The following is a 15,286-nucleotide window of genomic DNA, read 5'->3' as shown; positions in this document are numbered from 1 at the left end:
GAAATGTAGCAGTGGCTTCCCCTGCTTAGCTTCTGTCCTTGAGAGGACACAGTCTTAAGCTGCACCAAGGGAAATATAGGTTGGATATTAGGAAAAAGTTTTTCACGGAAGGAGTGGTGAAGTAGTGGAATTGTCTGCCTGGGGAGGTGGTGGAATCACCATCCCTGGATGTGTTTAAAAAACAATTGGATGTGGCACTCGGTGCCATGGTTTAGTTGAGGTGTTAGGCCATGGGTTGGACTCGATGATCTTAGAGGTCTCTCCCAACCTGGTGATTCTGTCATTCTTGTATACAATAGTTAGCTCGGATATTTTGTGTGTAAATACAATTGCCAGGCAATAGGACAAGGGGCAATGGGCAGAAACTGATGCCCAGAAAGTTCCACCTGAACATGAGGAAGAACTTCTTTCCTGTGCAGGTGTCCAGAGAGGGTGTGAAGTCTTTCTGGAGCTATCTAGGAACCAGCTGGATGCAGTCCTGTGCCATGTGCTCTGGGATGGCCCTGCTTGAGCAGAGGACCCACTGTGGTCCCTTCCAGCCTGACCCAGACTGCAATTCTGTGTGGTTTGCACAGCTAAGGCAGATAACATCTGAAGCTGGAAGAAAAAGGTTTATTCAACTGAAATGTTTCTAAAAGTAGCTCATTTTTGCATCTTGATCTTAGAGCCACAGGCCATATTCCTGCCCTGTGAGTAGCAAGGAAATGGGTATCTTCTTTCTCTAAACTGAGCAAGAAAAAACCACTTGTTCTTCCCCCCTGACTTCAGAGGCAGGAGTTGGTTTCTCTCTTTCAGTCAGTTCTTTCTGAACCATGGTTTAATGAAGACAACGACAATTTGGTGATAATTCTTACCTGCATTCTTCCCATGGTCAGGTGTGAGATGGATCAGGAGACAGCTGGTTAAAATCAGTCAAATGGAGTTCATAGTCCTTTTCATTTTCATTGCTGGAAACTCACTATATTAGTACTATTTCCCCCTAAGCTCTAAAGCACTTGTAGCCACTTCTATGACTCAAGCCACTGTACCACTGCAAAAGGCTGCTTCCTGTTTGTCATAGGTATTTCTGGCAGGATTTGTGGCATGGAAGAGTCACAAATATAGATCCCTTGCTTCTTGTCCTTTGCAAACAACTTCCCGAATTTCACGTCTCATTTGAACTCATAAGGATTGTCTAGGAGTGAGACAAAATTGGAGGAGACCAACTGGATCAAATCTAATTGACTGTTAAGAGCATTTGCTGCTGTCACATAATACTATCTGGAAAATTACTGGCTTGTCTTAAAGTAGATATGCTTGCCTTCCGTGCTGCTTCTGTCAGTAGTAGGTGATTACACAGCTCTTTTTCCTTGCCTGAGTAGCAGACTCGTAATTTGCAGACAGAGTACGCGTCATCGCAAGACCAGTTTTGAACAGTCTGTTCCACAGTCTTAAATACCCGTTCTATTTATTCCTTAATTGCTTTTTAAAGTGTATTTAGATTAATCTCTCAAGCTTCATTTTGGTCCCCTTGCTCTGTAAGGAAATCTTTATTTCCTGATCATTCTGCTAGCTCTGTTTACTTGAAGCAAATATCTTCTTGTGAGCATAAGTGATGAGAATTATTTAGTATTTCAGGTGACAGGTCCCCTTTATTTTACAGTGTTGAATTAAATTAGCTCACTTGTTGCTAAGCATTTGGATTTCTGAATGGAGTCATAGAAGTCTGCATCTTCTGCTCTTTTTTGTATAATGGAATTGATACAGGCTTTATTGTTCCTAGGGTTTTTGGTTTTGCTTTGAAATCCACAAGTCAGGAAGAATGTTATCCTGGCAACCTGTTGAAACCCTCTTTATGCTATTGTGTACCTCTAACTTTCAGTGGAAAGTATTAGTTTTATGTTGTCATGACCTCTGCTTCAATCTTAAAAACAGATACAGCTTTTTTTAATGTGAAGGACTTGGAAAGGTTAATAATGCTAAAGTTTGGATGAAAATTTCTGTTTAGTAGGGTCAGAATTGCAACTTAATGATATCTGACAATACATTCTTCTTTCAATGTATCTTATGGGCATGGCCCTAATTTAATTATTTTGAGACTTTGGGACTTTTTTTTTATCTTCAAGATATTTTTAGGTAAAATAGTCTTCTTCTCTTCCTCTTCCCAATTCAATTGGCCAAGTTTGAAAAACATCTTGTATGCCAGCTGAAATCTAAGTAATAAGCATGCTTGAGAGATTCTGCCCCTCCCCATCCTCTTCAAGTCAATCCATCTATATAGCCTCTCTGAGGAAACTTGTGGGTTGGGGCTTTTTTTGTTGGTTGGTTTTGAGGGGTGAGGGGTATTGTGGAGTTTTTTGTTTTGTTGGTTTTTTTGTTTGTTTGTTTTGGTTTGTTTTTTTTTTTTTTTGTGATTTTTTTAAAGTTCCAGTTAATTTTCCTGTTCTATTGTTTTTAAACAAATTGCTTAAGTTACTTCCAGTCTTACTGTGCTGTACATGTTAAGTCTAAATGTGTAGGAAGGAAGCTTGATAGAAATACAGAAGCTGTACTGAGTGCTTTAAATTATAGTATTAAATGTCTGTTTCTCAACTATGATTTATTTTTCCTGAGCTGGAACATGGTTTTACTCTTTTCTTTCTCAGTCCCAACAGCCACTGGAAGATCTGGATGCTCAGCTGAGAAGAACCCTTAGTCCAGAGACCGTCCCAGTGACATCTGCTCCTGCCTGTGTATGTTTGCAGTGTTGGTAGCTTAGTAGTCTTGAAAAACCTCAGTGTTTTCTCGAAGTCATGCTCTTAGGTCACTGCCTTTAATATCACTACACCAGTATTTAGACTTTTAAAAATAACAATTAAGAGTCATCTTCCAGTTTGTGGGACTGAGTCAACCAAAATCGGAAAAGTCTGTGTATTGCAATAGATTACGTAATTTCCTGAAGCTGTTTCCTGATATTAGTTGTTATTCCAGCTTTTCTGGTGGTGTCACCAAACTGGAAATGGAAGTGACTGTAGAATAAGGGGAAAATATGTGATATGTCAGTCTTAATTTGGGAGGGATGTTGCAAGTGTGGATCTGAAATTTTAAAAGCTTCTAGTAAAGAGCTTTGAATACTGAATGAAGACAAGGATTGACGATCCAGGTGGCTGTTTATGCATTATTTCTGCACAGGCCAAGGGGTGATGTGCTCACAGCCTCAGGGTTTTAAGGCCTGTAAAATCTCTTGTCTTGCATTTGTCTTTTCATGGGTGATACTTTGTCCGTGTTGGAAGCAAAAAAATTGCATAATATGCGGTATGTTGGATTGGTTGGCATTCAGTGAAGCTGCTAATTATTTTAATTGAACTTTATTTCGTTTTCCCCCTTGAACCTGCAGTCTGTGCCCTCAGTAGCATCAACAACGGTTACTGGGCCGGTGTCCACAGCAACGCAGTCTCTGAAGGATGGTAAGACAGCCATGATTCCTTTACATGATTTCTCAGCATGAAGATAGAGTCCAAAATTGAACAGAGTTACCACTTGAAAGGTTATAGCCTTTTCTAGCAAGTCACGGAATGGCAGCTCCTTGTGGGGTTCATACTAGTTTTTAGTAACCAGACGGAACTTTTCCTTGTAGGCCAGGAGCGGGGGGATGAGAGATACATGCATATTGTAGTGACTCATTTAGGATTTAAAGCTGTCCAAAATGCTAAATTAAGAGTCACAAAGTGTCTCTACTATGCTTCTAAGGTACAGCATCAGGACTTGGAAGAAACTGTTTTCTGTCATGTGTTATGTTCCTGGCAACAACAGTAGTACTCATTTTGTGTCATTACACTGTGTTCCACATGTAGGATACCTCTCCCTTACCTAAGGGTGTTTCATTTCTGTTTAAACAGAGAAACCAAGGTTCAACTACTAAACATTTAAGAAAGGTAGTAGGAAACCCAGACTCCCTTCTGTCTGCTTTAGAACAACTGAAGGTTGACTGGTTGATCACCAGTTAAAGTCTGGATGATCAATGACTTTCAAATCTGTATGAATTGAATTACTGGGGGGGAAATCCAAATACTTGTAAAATAATCTGAGACTCTCCTGTCAGTATTCACATTAATTGTTGTCAGTATTAACATTAATTGTTTTAATTTTTGAAGTCTTCTGTTTCTAAAAGAAGCTGTTAATATGGTACTGAATTCTTTTCTTCAACTGTCTAGTAAACACTGTTTAACATGCATATGCCTCTGAAGTTCAATAACAAACCTTCAGAAGCGAATAAAACCATGAAGGAAAAGAAATACTCTCATTTTGGGACATTGGTGGTGAACTATAATGTAGAATTTGTTAGTCTGCTATAAAATGAGTTGGGTTTTGTCTTTTAAATGTAGAAGGTAAAGGTAAACAAACTGGGAAGTTGCTTAATAAACAGAGCAAGCTGTCCAATAGAACTGATTTAAAAATAGCACGTTATTTCTCAGCTTTGTGACTTTATACTGCCAGTGCACAGAGCAACAAAATCAGGAGCTGACACCTAAGAATCCAGCTTGGAAAGCTTCAGATAGGCACTTTGACTAGATATGGTTTATAGCATTTCTTCAACTTGTCCCTTTTCTGTGACTAAATTGTCCCCAGCGTTTGTGAAATTTAGGTAGTCACTCTGGGTATTGACTTAAAATAAGCTTTCTCTTGCTTAAATTTCAGTTCTATTTTTTATTATTTGTCTGTTTTGCACCCCTGTTTGAAATCAGTGTGCTTTTTTTACTGTTGCCTAAAAGTGCACTTTCAGCAAATACACAATGCAGGGAAATTTTGTAGAAAAATGCTTCAACTTAACATAAGAGTTGTATTAATATGGTGCTATGGGTCCAAAAGATGGATGGTTGAGTAGATAGTTGAATTTGAAGTACATAAAAAGAAATGGTTGGAGTGAGTTCAAATAATTTGCTGCTCATTGTCTTCTTGATCCCATTCTCCTTTTCCTTAGCTTTGGCATCAGGTGATGGAGGGAGCAGTGCTGTGGCTGCTGCAGCAGGAGCCAGTGTACTGAAGATGGGACGGTTTCAGGTAGGAGATGCTAAATTCACTTGGCTCTTGGTACAGCATCTTTGAGTGGTTCCTGGTGGTGCCAGCTCCCTGTGCCTTGTGCTGGACTTTGCTGTCCATGTAGAGCTTGTGAAAGCAGTTCTGCAGATGCTGTTTCCATTCAGGGCAGAGAGTGCCTAGCCTGTGCAGGTCTAGAGTTGTGAATACAGGGTTTCATGATGGCAGGCCTTAGCTGTCGGCCTTGGCCTTTAATGTTAGGCTGCCTTCTCACTAACAGTGCTAGGATGTTCACTGTGTTATGTCCTGTTGGTGCAGGAGGCCCCATCTGAGGCTGCTGTTTCTTGGAGTTAATCCTCCAGATTACACAGAAGTACTACTTTGTGTGGCAGTGTTCTGCCTGGGGGGAAGCAGTCGCTTGCTTTGTGGCATACCTAGGAAATGAGTTATTTTTCCCTCTCAGATGCATCTTACCATTAAGGAAAATAAAAGCATCGTGTTGAGGAAAAACGAAGGAAGCCTGCATGATTGTATTTCTATTCTAGGTATCCGTGGCAGTGGATGATGTGCTAAAAGAGGGTGACAAACCTGAAGCGAAGCCAGTGCAATTTGAAACCACCTCCACTGATTCTTCAAGTCTTTCTGGCAGCAGCCCAGAGAGCACGCTGGTGAAGCAGGCTGAGAGTCGGAAGAGCGGGGCTGCGGCCGCCGCCTCCTTGGATGTGGTGGACGGCCTGGCTCAGGCAGCTCCCGCGCCGCCGGCAGAGGCTGCTCAGGCGACCAAGGTGGGGCGCTTCCAGGTGACAACAGCCACGGATCAAGTGGGGCGCTTCTCCGTGTCGAAGGCTCGCGATGAGGTCAGCTGTGCCCAGAAAGAGCCTGTGACTCTTCCTCTCTCTGTGGGCTTGGAACAAGTTGCTTCTTCAGCTGCAGCTCCGAAGAAAGAGCTGGAGTTGAGGCAGTCCCCACACATGAATGGTCCATCCTCTGATCCAGAGGCTGCCTTTCTAAGTGGAATGGCTAAGGATTTGGATGATGGCTCAGGGAGCCCAGACTCTGTCCAGCACCTGGGATCGAAGATCAGCCTCCCTGTTCAGAGCCTTAGCAACTCCTTCAACTCTTCCTACATGAGCAGTGACAATGAGTCGGACATTGAGGATGAAGACTTGAAATTGGAACTCCGTCGGTTACGGGAGAAGTAAGGCTTTTTCTTTGTGTGGTTGTGTGTGGAAGACATGTAACAGGATTCATGTGAATTCCACCTGTACTTCCCTTAGCCTTTGCTAAGTGTCAGGAGCCATTGTCAGCATTTATGTAGGAAGTAAGGTTCTTCAGTGGGAAAGCAGTACATAATTACAACTAAAGAGGAATATACATGTTTGCTGGGCTGTAACCTTGCTGTATGTCGACTGACAGCTGCACTATGGGTAAGACTCTAGATTTAAGGAAGATTTGTCATATCACTGGAGTTAGTGGGAAAAATGGAGTCTTGTTTGAAAATGACACACAATCTCTGCATTTCTGATATGCCTTTCTGGCACTTCTAATGGCACTTCTTTTCCTGAAGGGATCTTGTTGGCTCAGAACAGAATTTAGAAGTGAAGCAATGTGACCTAGTAATTTATTTATACTGAAAGTTGAACTTTCTTTTAGGGTAGCTGGCAGTTTTAAATCCTGTGTATGCAACTGCTCTGAAGCAAATTGTAAGGCAGTACCAGTGTGGAAGACTCCAAGGCCATATGTCTCAGAAAATGAGTAATCTAGCTATTCCTGTAGCATTTGAATGCTTTTTTTGTACTTCTGTTTACTCTGGTTTTGTGATTGCAATGTTGGGGACTTTGTTTTGGAATTCTAGCCAGGGCTAAAGCACACTGGAAAATGGCAAGTGTTTTGCCATGTGTGGTCAGTGGTTATTTGTGGAAAAGATGTATTTCCTGCTTTCTTAAATGTTTGAGAGTTTGACCAAAGAAGCAGGTCAGGCTTGACTGGAGGGGAGGAGTTGTTTGCATGTATGTCTATACTTATAATTCTTGTAAATCACACTGTTTTGTAACTTGTTAGGCACCTTAAAGAGATCCAGGAGCTGCAGAGTCGCCAGAAGCAGGAGATTGAGTCACTGTACATGAAATTGGGAAAGGCCCCACCTGCAGTAATTATTCCCCCAGCTGCACCCCTTTCAGGAAGGAGGAGACGACCTACGAAAGGAAAAAGCAGCAAGTCCAGTCGTAGCAGCTCCCAGGGACATAAAAGCCCTCAGCTATCAGGTAAGGCTTCCTTCAATACTTCCAGTAAATAAAATAGACAAATGCCATCTCATTCTTACATCTGTGTCCCTGTCTTTTCTTCTGAGGAGTGTCTTTCTGTGTACCAGTTCCTCCCTGGATTTCTGTTCTCTCTTTTAAAATAACTTTTGCTATTTGGTAATCTTGCTTGGGACTTTTTCGGTCCACTGAAAGGTAACTGTGGTATTGTTCTGTAAGAGCAGTTTTAAAGTTGTGATTTGTATTTTAGTCATTGGGCTCTGACTAGGAAGAAAAGCGTAAGTTTACAGTATGGGAGAAAAACTTTGGTTTTTTAAAGAGAAACTGTGCTTGTTCCCTCCTGAAACTGATTTTGCAGAATGGGTCTGGTCTCTTTAGAAAAAAAAAATCTCTGCAGATGACTAATTTAGTACCACTTAAGCATGATAGTACTATTGTCCTTACACTGCAGAAACTTAGGGTTGATGGATGTTAAACTAGTGGGTTTTTTAAATGGAATGGAAGATTTATTGTACTTACCAATTGAGTTTCAATTGTCAAGGCTTCCTTTCTTACTAAGACCATTTTTATAACAGAAAATAGTTTCTGTTTACTGATTGAGTGACATGGGTGACAGATACTTTCTGGGTAATTGGAGATGTTTCTCTAATCCTGTAGCAGGAGCAAACAGTACTAGAGGGCCAGCAGTGCCAGAAGAAATATTTGTTACTGCTTTGGTAATTCCATGTCCTGCTGAGATGCCTGTGTCACCCTGGCTGCTCATTTCTGTTTTGTTATGTGATAGAGGAGCCCTGTGAGCACATAATCCAGCACAGAGTTGTCTTAAAACTGAAGAATTTTTCTGGCCTTAACTGCTTGGCCAGAACCTGGAGTAGTTCTCTCCCCCTGCCTCTCCCTCTCTTGCCTGTATTGTCATGCTTGATCAGGTTCAAACGTGTGGAAACCAAAACTTTTTGCCTTCCTTTTTCCTCTAGGCAACCTGTCAGCTCAAAGTGCACCATCAGTCTTGCCCCCTCAGCAGACCCTTCATCCTCCTGGTAGTGTGCCAGAGACTGGGCAGAACCATTTGTTACAGCCCCTCAAACCTTCACCTTCCAGTGAAAATCTCTACTCTGCCTTCACCAGTGATGGTGCCCTCTCGGTACCGAGCCTTTCGGCACCGGGCCAAGGTAACACTCTAAATGCAATTAGTGTAATTAGCAATGGAAATGAATGATTGACTTCATGACACTTGATTTTTAATACCTGATGTAAAGTAGCTTTATTCTCCCTGTGTGTGGAGGCTGATAAGGATGTTGTTTGCAACTGGATTTCTAGCTTCTCACTCAGGTGAAGTGTGAGGTGGTTGAAGATATGAAACCCTGAGGACAACACTAGAGAGTGCAGTGGGCTGGTGGCAGGCAGAATTCTGCTGGCCTGGGGAAAGGTTTTGGCTCAGGAAGAGAGACAGGTGAGAATGGGGGATTGGAAATCAGAAGTGAGACCAAGGAACGGGCAGAGCAGGTTTGATGTTAACAGATAACTGATATGGATGGAAGTGTCCAAAGACTTGGAGTCTTAGTCTTTATAGACTTCCTAACTGGTTTGACTGTTTCTGTCAATGGAGTTTCTAACAGTAAAAGATAAAAAAAGGCTGGTGTTCTTTAATTGTGAATTATTCTGGAAGGAGGAGTCAGTGTAGGAGGATGAAATGGTGGGAGCAGTAAATTGTTCATGTAGTAGTAAATTCCTCAGGTTTCTCAAGTTGTGGGTTGCTTGTTACTAGTATGTTATCAAATAATTTCTCAGGCACAGCTCTGACTTATTCAGTAAGGAGGACTTCTTTGCTTGTCATTAAGGGGATGATGATTCCTTTGCTTAGCTGGACTTAGCTGTTCCAGGTTTTTTCCCCTTGCACATCTTTTGAAAAGCTTTGCCACAGTTTGAATACATCAGTTCTAATGCGTGGTTCTGCTGAAACTGGAGAAGTACATGCAGAAAATGGAAACAGACTTTATGGAAGAATTTTCTATAGAGTTTTGTTTTTAAGGAACTGTTTCGGGCATTTTGGAGCTACTTGAGCCATCTCCCTGCACTGAGAGTTGTGCGGTACCATTTTATAATTGGATACTTTGCCAGGACTTGGCTTTCTTATAGATTGCAACTTTATAGTTGGTTTATGTCCTGGAGAGTAGCAGTGCAAACGTGGCCTCGTGTCTGGAGGTGTTGGAGGCAGTCTCTTCACTCCCTATATTGTCTCTGTGCTCTTTGGTCCGCACTTTGAGACTTATTCTTGTGTGTCATGTGATTGCATTTCACCCTTCCAACTTCAAGTTGCTAACATCTTGTAGTGGTGTTCTGTCTCTTCTCCTCTCCTTTCTCTGTTCTCCCCGTTCTTGTTTTCTCACAGGCTGTGCGAAGTTTAACTGTGCATCTGAGAGAGTGACCTTCAAGCCTGGTGGCAGGAGGACCCGATTTCTGAGTACGCCCTGCTTGGCTCTTTGTGTGTAACACCTTTACTCCTTCCTTGTCTGTTTTTTGTTTTGTCTTTTTGGTTTTTGTTTCTGCTGCTTGGATCTGTTTCATGCAGCCCATTCTCATCTGCCACTTTGTATTCCCTCCCATCCCATGGCTCAGCTCAGCTGCTCTTAGCACACCTTTAGAAGTTTGGGTTCTCATGTTAGGTGTTCTCTGCTGTTAAACTCACTAAAAGGAGCTCTCATTTTCCCATAACCTTTAGTGGAAACTTCCAGGACAGGTCAGTGAAATGACACAAACTGGGGAGAGTTAGCAAGGTCCATTGGTAATTTTGCATATGTTAGATGACATGGGACTTGTCAGGGGGTAATCTTTGTAGTGGAAGAGTGAGGAAGATCAGTTTTCCAAATGATCCCTTGGCTGGACACTGCAGTAGCTGATGGGGGGAGTGTTGCCCTCCCCCAGCAGTGTGCTTGCATGCTCTCAGCACTAGAGCTGGTGACAGTGCAGAGCTTTGATGCCACCTGTAGGCAGTTTGTAGTGACGATTTGTGTTCATTAACAGATGGCTAGCTAAAGATCCAAATGTTAAAGGGTTTTTTAAATAATTAGAGAATATTTTCAGGAAAACTCAAAGGAACCTTACCTACTAATGGACCCAGGTTTAGAAGTTTTTCCTGTGAATTGGAGATATATTAAATGTAAAAGAAATAGCAGTACAGGTGGGTAAATAGACATTTTCAGACATCCTGTCAGCCCTCACAAGCTAGCTTGCAGCTCTTTTCAGAATCCTCTAATTTGAACTTACCTTAGGCCAGACTTACAAGAGAGCCTCAAACTTCTGATGTGGCTGAAATAACAATATGCTTGAGCCCAGGCTGCTGGTGTGATGCTTTTTATTGGGAGTGCTGCAACATCTCCCGTGCTGCTTCCGCGGGCTGGACCCTTTAAATGTCTGACGTGTGTTTCCCAGCCTCTGGAATGACTCGCTATGAGAGTTTCCAGTGCTGCCAGGAGCCCTCCCGTCACTGCACTGCATGGCAGTACCACACATCTGCATCATCTGTCCTGCTGTGCTTGGCAGTGGCTCAGCTGAGCCCGAGCTGTGTGTGGGAGCTGGGCCTGGCCTTCTGCAGAGACAGCTGCAATGCAACCAGCTCCATCCTCTGAGAAAGGAAGGGAGGCAGAGGGAGGGAAACTTCTTCCTGGCTGTTCAGTTTTGCACTAGCTCTATCCCACTTCACTGGATTTGGGATCTAAGCACTAAAAGTATTTAATTTTTCAAATCGAGCAGCTTTAAATGTTTTTGCTGTGTATATTGATGTGCAGATGTGCACTGACATCTGCACTCTCAAGATCTAATGTTCCTTTCTTGGAAGAAGTTAAATTCTTACCAAAGCTTACTTAAAATTATTGTTAGTCTGGCCTGTCCTTTTTTGGGGAAGGGAATATAAAGAACAGCCAGAATTGACAATAAACTGAATGTATGTGAGTATAATTTACTTCCAAGGCCTTGGCTTGCTGTAAATTGACCATCATCTGGCTATAAGAGTACTTTGGCATGTGTATCTCTTGCTTTTGGGACTGATGCTAAGGGAAACAGATTCCTTTTGAAAAGAGTGTTGTAGCTGTCCTGTAAAAGCGGGTAATACTTGGCATGGCTCAGCTTGGCCTGGCACTTGGCTTGCTGCAGGCTGCTTGCTTCCTGCAGCCTTGTCCTTGAAATGCTGTGGCAGACTGCTGTGGAGAGTGACAGCTGGAGAAGATACTGGGTTGGAATCAGTGTTGTTGAGGAAACAGTGCAGTGACTGATGCTTTTAACTGTGCAGCTGGAGAAACAGAGTGGTACAGCTTGGCAGGGAATGTCTGAACTGTTTGCACACATCTGAAAAAGAGGGTGACAAACTAAAAGCACTTAACCTATCAAATAAATTTGTTGCTGGTTGAAATTTGATAGTTGTAAAATGCTTCCTACATCCTGGCAAAAATGGAAGATGTACTTGCTTTTCCTTTTGTGATAACAGCCATGGTTGTGACTGTGTGATAACAGTTGTGACCTCAGTGTCTCCTGACATTCTTCAGTATGGTTTGGGAATTACGAAGAATAAATGTAGGAGGCTGGGCCTCGTCTCTTTGTGGTTAAACTGTCTCAGACGAGTCTTTGAGTTTGTGTAGAATGTCCCAGTAGTGACTGTAAAAGCCCTGCTGTGCTGTGTCCTCTGTTTCTCACTGAGCTTTTTGTAATGTTTCCTGATACTAAACATTTCTCACTGTTTCTCTTATCTTTAACAAATTACTCTCTCTTTGTGCTTCAGGGAAGATGGTGAAAAAAGTCTGTCCTTGCAACCAGCTCTGTAGTAATTATCTTATTTCTGTTATCTCCGATTCCTGATTGTAAAGCTACTCATCAGCTTTTCCTGGTCACTGAAGCCTTACGTCCCTGACTCTGTCTCCAGCACAGCATCTGTCTGTCTGTGTTATGCCCTCTAATGTGTGCTCTGTCCTTAGTATATTGACTAGTCTGGTGCTGCTCTTGCAGCCCGGTGGAGGCAGGCAGAACCCCCCCTTCACCACGCGAGAGCGACAGCAGGGTCAGCTGCTCACAGTAATGTGCTGGAGTTGTACTCAGAGCAGCTGCTTGTTTTTGATGGGGCTTGTCACCTCAGTGATGGATGCAATTGCAGACACTCCTCCAATGTTTTAAAAGCCTAAGAGTAAGCCATCAGAGATCTCCAGTGTGTCTCCCAAAGCAAGAGATGTTCAGAAAAGCCTGTGTGTGCACATGCCATTTAAGACTGTTCTAAGGGTGTCTTTTGACTGCTGGTTTATGGGGGGAAAGAATCCAAGGGCAGAATGAGGCATTATAGGTAGTGGGCTGGAGAGAGAGAGAGCCTGTTTCACTTCAGATCCCTCATGTCAGAGCAGAACTGGGGACGGCTGCTGTGACCGAGCAGGAATGTGGGGGGTTGTTTCCATGGAATGCTACAAGTTGAAGCACTTGCTTTTCAGACTCTTCTGGATGGCAGTTTCTGGAGGCAGTGAGTGTGTCAGAGCTAAAATGTGAAATTCCTGAGAAGTCAGTTTTAAATGGACATTACATGAGAGCTCAGCTCTGCTGCTGTAGGCTGGTATGTCTGTGGCCTGAGATGGGAGCTCCCTGACAAAATCACTTTGGGAGACAAAGCTCTGGCAGCCTTTGTCACCCTGAACCAATCTAGTTCTTTGGAAAGCTCTTAAACTTTCCTGAGTCTTGATTCTCTTCAGCTGAATATGCTGTAGTATATGCCTTGGTTAACTCTCTGCCTTCCGTAGCCTGAGGAAGCTCTCCAGTGTAGGTGCAGGATCCAGAGTACTTAGTGATGAAAGTGGAAATGTGAAATAGCACAAGTGGATGCTGGCCATCCTGAAGAGGATGAGAGCAAGTGTGTCAATTCCTGCATGAACCCTCATGGTGGAATGTGATTTTTACTCGTTTTGGCAGTGTTCCCCCTCACCTCTTTCTTGGTTTTGCCTCATTTGTCTTTAACTTCACCTTTCACATTGTTGCTCTTATTAAATGATTGTATGCAGAGCCCTTTCCACGTGATGCATGCCTAAGGTTCTTGTAATTTCACAGCAGGCTTTCCTTGCACCACACAGGGTGTTCCTGCTCTTTTCCATCTGTGCTGCAGCCTCACTCCCTGCTCAGGGAACCTTCTTCTTCCCTTTCCATGTGTTCTCGCATGTGTCTGCCCCCACTAACAATTCCTGCCCCGCCTGTGGGCACCCAGCCCCGGAGCCACTTCCATGCTTGAGCTGGAACTGGGGGGGGTGGATCTGTGTCCTTCCCTCCTCAGCACTACCACAGGCAGTAACACTTTGTTTGTTTGTCCTGCGTAGTAAGTATGTCACCTTCCTAATCCACTCCTCAATATGAAACATTCCTGCAGGGGTTTGGAACCAGTTCTTTCTTTGATACAGTGGTGCCAAGGAATGTGCCTGATTGCCAGGGAAAGTGAGACAGAGGAAGGGACCTGCCAGGCAAGAGACAGCGATGCTGTCATTTGGCCTTTGCAACAGAGACATGGTGCTTGTTGCTGGCATTTCTGCTGATCCACCTCTAAATGGGTTCCCTTCAGAAATGACTGCCATAAACTCAGGTTTTCATGGATTTCCCAGGTGCAGTCTCCTGAGGGAGCAAGTAGAAATATTTGAGGAGCTTCAGGAATAGGTGAGGATGAGTGTGAGCAGTGCTGTCTTGAGCCTGCTGATGCTGGTTTTGTTGTTGGGTCTGCCCTAGTGGTTAACTGGCACTTCCACATCTGTAAATGAGGATACTTTGCAACACTGCTGGGAATTTAGGATCCTAGGTAACACATGATTTCTTTGCTTCCTCATATGAGGTCTGCTTTTCAAAAACCTAGATTGGAGTGCAGTTGCTTGTTTATAAATATGAGGGGCATAGGAAGGCTATCAAAACAAAGCTGCTACGTTGGTTTTTCCCCCCACAGGATAACGTTCAGCAAGCTTTCTAGCAGAACCAAAATCTGGCATTTATGTGAAGGGGTTTTGTGTTCTTGCAGTGGAAAGAGAAACCTGTCAGAGCTTACCTGAGGAACTACTCTCACTCCTGCCTTCTTTAAGCTGTATTAGTTGTTTGCATCTCAAATGCTTATTCTTCTGACTTAGGAAATTTGAACATAATGGCAAAAAAATGCTTTCAGAGGCAAAAAGCAAAATTTAATGCAGTGCAGACTTTCCCTGCTGATCCTGGCTGTTTGGTGGATGAAGACAGTCCCATCTGGTTATCCTCAAGAACATAAGTATGGCAGCTATTGGAAACAACAGTTGCTGTTTCTGATGGGCTGTTTTTTTTCTTTTTTTGTAAACTGGGTGAATTTTTCTCTTCATTTCACAAAGTGGAGATAATTTGCTACAGAGCAGTTGGCAATGCTGATTTTACTGCTCCTTATTCAGCATCCAGCATTGTCCTCCAAGGTGGAATTGACCTGTGCCAATAGTGGTTGCTGCTAATTAAAAGGCATAGGGTGAGAGAGCGACGTGACGTGCCTGTACTGTCATTCAGTGCTGAAATCTAATGTCCTTTTTCTTCTACAAACACCTGTAGGCTGCTACCATTCCCCTCTTAGGATGGCCACTTGCAGCACTTCTTGCAAAGTAAACATCTCTGTGAAACACTCCATCTGAGAAAACGCCTGTAGGTGTCCTTGCAGTTCCCACTTCAGTGTGTCCTGGAATTGAAACCTAGAATTAATCTGCATGGCATTTTAACTGGCTCTCTCTGGGTGTGCCATTACCACAGTTACTTAATGCACTAGAGAAAGGTCAGCTTTGGCCCAAGTTGTGATTGCTGTTGTTGTGTTTGTAGGGACCAGCAGCACCAACACCGTGGGGGCTGCAGTGAGCAGCCAGGCTCCCCAGACCCAGCCCACTGCCATCGCCTCGAGCCGCAAAGGGACCTTCACGGACGACCTGCACAAGCTGGTGGATAACTGGGCCCGGGATGCCATGAACCTGTCTGGCAAGAAGGTTGGCAAAGGGCACAGCAGCTACGAGGTGAGGTGGGACCCGAGA

At 43.4% G+C, this 15,286-nt stretch overlaps 1 protein-coding gene across 5 annotated transcripts in view; it reads left to right on the top strand.

Annotated features, from left to right (window-relative positions):
- The window catches only part of WNK1 (WNK lysine deficient protein kinase 1), a 100,208-nt gene that overhangs the window by 81,835 nt on the left and 3,087 nt on the right, over positions 1-15,286 (top strand). For all 5 annotated transcript variants that reach the window (XM_069003690.1, XM_069003691.1, XM_069003689.1 and 2 more), the window contains 7 exons: positions 2,625-2,711; positions 3,356-3,425; positions 4,940-5,019; positions 5,541-6,193; positions 7,057-7,259; positions 8,231-8,425; positions 15,081-15,268. In XM_069003690.1, coding sequence (XP_068859791.1) covers positions 2,625-2,711; positions 3,356-3,425; positions 4,940-5,019; positions 5,541-6,193; positions 7,057-7,259; positions 8,231-8,425; positions 15,081-15,268 — 1,476 coding nt within the window. The remainder of the gene's footprint in view (positions 1-2,624; positions 2,712-3,355; positions 3,426-4,939; positions 5,020-5,540; positions 6,194-7,056; positions 7,260-8,230; positions 8,426-15,080; positions 15,269-15,286) is intronic.

This window comes from Aphelocoma coerulescens, chromosome 1A (genome assembly GCF_041296385.1).
Source record: "Aphelocoma coerulescens isolate FSJ_1873_10779 chromosome 1A, UR_Acoe_1.0, whole genome shotgun sequence".
NCBI classification, from domain to species: domain Eukaryota; kingdom Metazoa; phylum Chordata; class Aves; order Passeriformes; family Corvidae; genus Aphelocoma; species Aphelocoma coerulescens.
The sequence above is the reverse complement of the archived record's forward strand: the minus strand, read 5'-3'. Positions and strand labels throughout refer to the sequence as shown.